This window comes from Rhagoletis zephyria, unplaced genomic scaffold, assembly GCF_001687245.7.
Source record: "Rhagoletis zephyria isolate East Lansing unplaced genomic scaffold, Rhagoletis_zephyria_1.1 Rzeph_scaffold_25877, whole genome shotgun sequence".
Lineage (NCBI taxonomy): Eukaryota > Metazoa > Arthropoda > Insecta > Diptera > Tephritidae > Rhagoletis > Rhagoletis zephyria.
In genome coordinates, this window is record NW_016182935.1 from 1 (window position 1) to 5,730 (window position 5,730).

General features: G+C 37.9%; 1 protein-coding gene across 1 annotated transcript; it reads left to right on the plus strand.

The window, feature by feature from the left end:
- Window positions 1-6: 6 nt before the first annotated feature.
- On the plus strand, window positions 7-2,148 carry Tango9 (transport and golgi organization 9). The gene is made up of 3 exons (XM_017638619.1): window positions 7-32; window positions 179-332; window positions 846-2,148. The coding sequence occupies exons 2-3, from the start codon at window positions 278-280 to the stop codon at window positions 1,637-1,639; spliced, it is 849 nt and encodes a 282-aa protein (XP_017494108.1). The 5' UTR covers window positions 7-32; window positions 179-277; the 3' UTR covers window positions 1,640-2,148.
- Window positions 2,149-5,730: the final 3,582 nt, after the last annotated feature.

The following is a 5,730-nucleotide window of genomic DNA, read 5'->3' on the forward strand; positions in this document are numbered from 1 at the left end:
AAATTGCATATTTTTTTCTTCAACGACGCGGGGTGAGTGGACTTAAAAAGTGCGCATAAAAATGCGATTGTATGGTCGTTGGTGATAAGCGCTGTTTGTTGCTTTCCACTTGATGCATTTTCTGTCCTTCGCTTTGTTTATGAACTGTAAAATATTATTAAAATCATTCAATTTCCAGACGGGTGCTGAAGGTGAAAATATACTAACACGGGGCGAAAGGGAATTTTCCCCGATTCACCTGTTGCTGCCGGCGGTATTGGATGCCATTGCTTCGGCTATGATGCTTACCGGCCTCTACTTAACTTATATATCCAGCTTTCAGATGCTGAGGGGTGAGTAATATTTATGTAGTTTGAATAACGATAACAAAGGCTGACAACATAACAATCATATCGTGGTTTAAAGTACAAAACCGCGTATCAAGATATTGCATAAATTATTAGATAGTAAAAACACTCATATTTCAAATAGTTCTTTTTTATAAAGCAATCGCATTTCTGGTTAGTATATTTCAGGACGAATGGATAAGGAGCCACGAGCTTGTGTGAGCAAATCCAATTTTTGGCAAAAAATGTCAGTTACCCGTTTTTCCATTTGGTGAAACCGGCTGTAAGAAAAATTGCCCTTGAAANAATTATTTATTTTTATTTACATTTATTAAAAACTGCGGACTCATTTGGGACCCATAGTTTCTAGGGCAAATCTTCTTAGAATTTCCCGAAGATTACGTTTTGCTATACTTATCGTCATGCTTTTTTCTCCCGACCAATTTTACACACCCTAATGTACATATGTGCATATGTATAAATTAACATTTTTAAACATGATAATTTTCTTACTTCCAGTTGCTGCCCTCATATTCGTTGGTATATTCGGTGCCATTCATCTCAATCAAACGCTTACTGCACGCCATTGGATGGCTATGTTCACCATCAGCTGCGGCATTGTGGTTATCATGTCCGTTGACGTGCATCGTGTTGAATATGATCGCTCTTCCTTGCCCAAATGGGACGGCAATGCAGTGTTAACCGGCAACTTACTAGTTGTTTTCGCACAAATTTTCCATGCCGCCAAATTTATTTATGATGAAAAGTATCTTAAGGGTACTGATATACCGACAATGTTAGCTACCGGCTGGCAAGGCATATTCGGTCTATTGTTCACGCTTCTGCTAGGCTTTTGCCTAAATTTCTTACCTTCACCTGTTCCGCTTAATAATAATACACGCGAGGTTTTTGACGATCTTGGCGATGTTATTCCGCAAATACGTAGTAATCCAACACTGTGGGCACCTGTTATTATATTTATCATTTCAAGTGCGTGCTATAACTTTGCCTCGTTAACAATTGTGAAATACTCGTCTTCAGCAAATCGATTACTTGCCGATGGCCTGCGTATTTTTCTCATTTGGTGGATGGCATTCTTGTTGGAATGGGAAATGTTCAATCTTATCACTATTATGGGCTTCATAATACTACAAATGGGAACGATCGCTTACCGTAATGCGATCTTCATCGAATGGTATCGCTCTTTACTAGCTCGTTTGATGCGCAATAGATACGCTGATCTAACGGTCGAAACGGGCAACGAGGGTGGAGAAGCTGGCGTGTCGACTAATCGTCCAGCAGATGCTATTTAAAATATTGCAGCTGTAATGGCCAAAACGCGCATTGTTGTGATATGTTGAGGTGTAAAATCGATCGTTTCTTGAATTTATGACCAAAAGCGACTAATTTTTGTAAACTATGTATTTAAGAATGGGAAATTGCGATTTTCTTTATTTGAATTAACAAATAGATAAATATCTGTGGCGCCTGTGTATTAAGTATATATTATAATTTGAAATTGAAGAACTGTCTAATTTTGTTACGTAAATTATCTATGTTGTAATCTTAACTTTTGGAAGTAAATACTTTTCGCTACGAGTAGGGAAAGGTCATCCTTTAATCCTGACACACCGAAACCGGTGATGTTCCGGAGTCACAGATATTTTGTTAGATAATATTAAAAAAACGTACTGATTCATCTGACTATTTAGTGGAAAAATTAAAAGGTATTTGATTTAACATTGATTAGCGATTAACCAAAAATTTGAAAATATACATGCATACTTATTGAGAAATATACAATAAATACTATTAAACCCCATAAACCTTTGTATTCACCACAAAATCTATTTCAGTATATTGTACATTTTCTGTGAAGATATGAAGATTACGCTTGAGTGCAAATCAGGTGAAACCAATCAAATCAAATTTACCTAAACGCCATATCGAGCCCTAACCGCAAAATAACGTAATCGACGTTTTTCCACAACATTTTCTTTTTAATGCAGAAATGCATCTAGATGCTCTTGGAATATTTCTGCATCAAAAAGAAAATTTTGAAAAAATGTCCTTTGCGTGATTTTGGCATGTTAGGGCTCGATATGTGCGCCCGCTGTGGTGTAATGGGTTAGCCATGCGCGCTACCACTACTAAACTAACTAAAAAAAATAAAAAGTTTTATTTTAATATCGCTCGCCCCTCGGCAGGCAATGGCAAACCTCCGAGAGTATTTCTGCCATGAAAAACAGCTTCTCATAAAAATAAAACCGCCGTTCAGAGTCTGCAATAAATTTTGATTATTCATAGAACTTACAAAGTTCGGTAAAAACTAACAAAATATATTATAGCTGCATGAAAAACTTACCAAAATCTTGGCCTCATAATTCGAGAAAAATTGCATTTGGAAAAAACTCCACAAAGTGAGGAATATGGTCCAACCATTGAATGCGCACGACTCTTGAAAGTACATGTGTATCACCCTCTTAGCATATACAAATGCTCTGGAAGAAGTTAAGATTCTGGAATCCACGATAACCAATATCAAAAGCTAAATTTGTTCTTAACGCCGGTATTATAGAAGACTCGACTTTATATTTAATTGGGGATTCAAAATTTTCAATTCGCTTTAGTAGTCGCTAACTTATCGCAGTTTTCGTATTTCTGTAAGTTACCGTTATATGGGAGTTGATCGGTTGTTGTTGTTCTTGTTGTTGTTGTAGCAGTACTCCTAAGCCCCGCCTGGGTCGGTTTTTCTATCAATCATTACACAGCTCTACAAAAAAAAAAAAACAAGTTCTTCCCGTTACCAGACCATTCATGCCTATTCTGCATTTCGACTCGAATCGAAATTTTCTCCGTTTGGCGACTTTGGTATTCTGCGTTCCGTTTCCTTTCGATCAATCTTCGAAATTTACGATTATACCTATTCTACATTTCGATCGTAGTTCCGTTTTTCTAAGTTGCAAATTTGTTGACGGACAACGTTTCAATTGTTATTTTCATGGGTTTAAATAATATAATTTTATAAAAAAAATTAAGTAAAATATAAATATATATATGATTGTAAGTCATCGTAAATGAATTTTCTCGATTTCTGTGTTTTCGCGAGCGGTAATACGGGCAGTACGAAAAATTGGCTCTAATAATGGCAACCAAAAGGGATATTGCGCGACGTTTTCAAAGTGTAAGTCCAGGCGTTTTTGTTTAGATTATCTATAAATAAGACTGTGAAATGCAGTGAATACAATTTATTCTTTTTATATAAAATTAATAGATGTATGCACATGGATACATACATACATAAAATGTGAGGTTACATAAAAAATATGCTTTTATTATTGCACTCGATTTTACTAACTTTTTAAAAAGAGTATGTTGTTTCGAATTCGATTTGCTATGGAAAGATAAGCTTTGTTCTTCCCCTCCTCCTGACGGCTTTCAAAATGGGATTCATTTGCGTTCAAATCTTCCACTCTGTAGTAAATGCAAATGTTGTGGACTGCTCAAACAACGTTTATAATTTCACTGACTTTAAGCGATGAGTAATACAGTTCAAGATGAATTTCTTATGACTCTTCACTCATCTGAAAAAGATCAAACATGTCCCTAAATCTCCGCCTTTCAATTTCCGCACCAGCAATCTGGGACTCGTTCTTCTCTTCAAGCAATAACGCCGCGGCTATGAATTTCATTCTTATAATTATGTATCCACTTAGATTTTATTTTTAAATAACAGTGATGCTAGGTATATTTAGTTATTTTAAAATATTTACAAACTTTAGCTTCATATGCTGCTATAGTTTGGAGGTAAATATTTCTTTGTTTTGTTTCGATTTCACACATTCCTAGGCAAACAGTAAATTCCGAAAGATGTTTTCTGTCTTCCTCTTCTTCTTACGTTTCGATCGTAACGCAGAATACCTAAGTTCGATTCCAGCGGAGCGGAATGCGGGAACGTAATCGAAATGCAGAATAGCTGATTATTTTTATATGAGCCAGAATTCGTGAAATCGATCAGTAAAAATTAAAGTTTTTTGATTTTTAATTTTAATATGGTGGATGTGTAAATCAGGAGCATGGAAAGGAATTCCCATCAACAGAACTTCGAAAAAACATATATTTCGCAAGTTATTGCACAAACAATTTTTATAGCATTTTTTCTTCCGACTCACAATATCTCATAAACTATTAACGGAATTGGATGAAATTTTCAACTGATATTTATACTAAGAAAGTTTGTGCAAAACATCGTTCTGGAGCACCAAAAAAATATTTGAAAAAAATTTAAAATATTCTTTCAGTCTTATTAAATAACATGTGCAAATATATGTTTCTGATCACTGAATCAAAATCGGACGTCCATTCAACCCCATCATGTCAAGGTTTTTTCAACCCTGTCACCCCACTCGCGGAAAAACCAAAGGCTATGAAAGGCTATGAAAGAACTTGACGTGATGGGGTTGAATGGGCGTCGGAGTTTGATTCAGTGATCAAAAAAACATATAAAAGGAATGGTCTGGTAACAGGAACAATTTATTTTTTTTTTTAGCTGTGTTATCGTTAAGCTCAGCTAACGGTAGGCTCAAGAAACGAGCTTTTAACTTAGTGGGATTGAGCTGATATGTGAAGAGGTGATTGGTGTTATGGGAGCAGTTTCCACATGTCGGACACATTGGGGAGGGGTCGAGACTGGACAAGTAGCTGTAGAGGTGGCTTCAATATCCTGACCGTAATTGAGCCAGGGTAACGCGGGTTGTTGTTGTTGTTGTAGCGGCACAACTAAGCCCCGCCTTTTTCGGGTCAACGTTCAATCAGTTTCGTCAAGCTCAACTAACGGGAGGCCCAGGAAGCGAGCGGTTTCAATGGGGTCGGACCAGAGGGAGATGGGTGTTAGTTGAGTCGGATTGAGCTGGCATGTGAAGAGGTGGTTGGTGTCGTGAGGTGATTCTCCCCACATGCCGGGCACTCATTGGGGATATTGGGGTCGAGTCTGGACAGGTAGCTGTTGAGGCGGCTACAGAATTCAGACCGTAATTGAGCCAGGGTATCGCGGGTCTCTCTTGGCAATTGAAGCTCCGTCTCTTCTACAGGTGATGATTGGGCTCATATTACGGNAATTCAGACCGTAATTGAGCCAGGGTATCGCGGGTCTCTCTTGGCAATTGAAGCTCCGTCTCTTCTACAGGTGATGATTGGGCTCATATTACGGCATTCATAGGTCGAGAATCAAGGTAGGTGGTGACTGACTCTCTATGGATGTCGCATAGGCTGGTCTGTATGTCGTCGGGTCCAGTGGTTGGTCTACGTATTCTGGACTGCGTCCTTGTATACGAATAGGTGCCCCTGACGTGCCTTGGCGGAGGCTCCTCCTGAAGCAGAGGTCTGTTTGGGTGTTCGCTTCTGT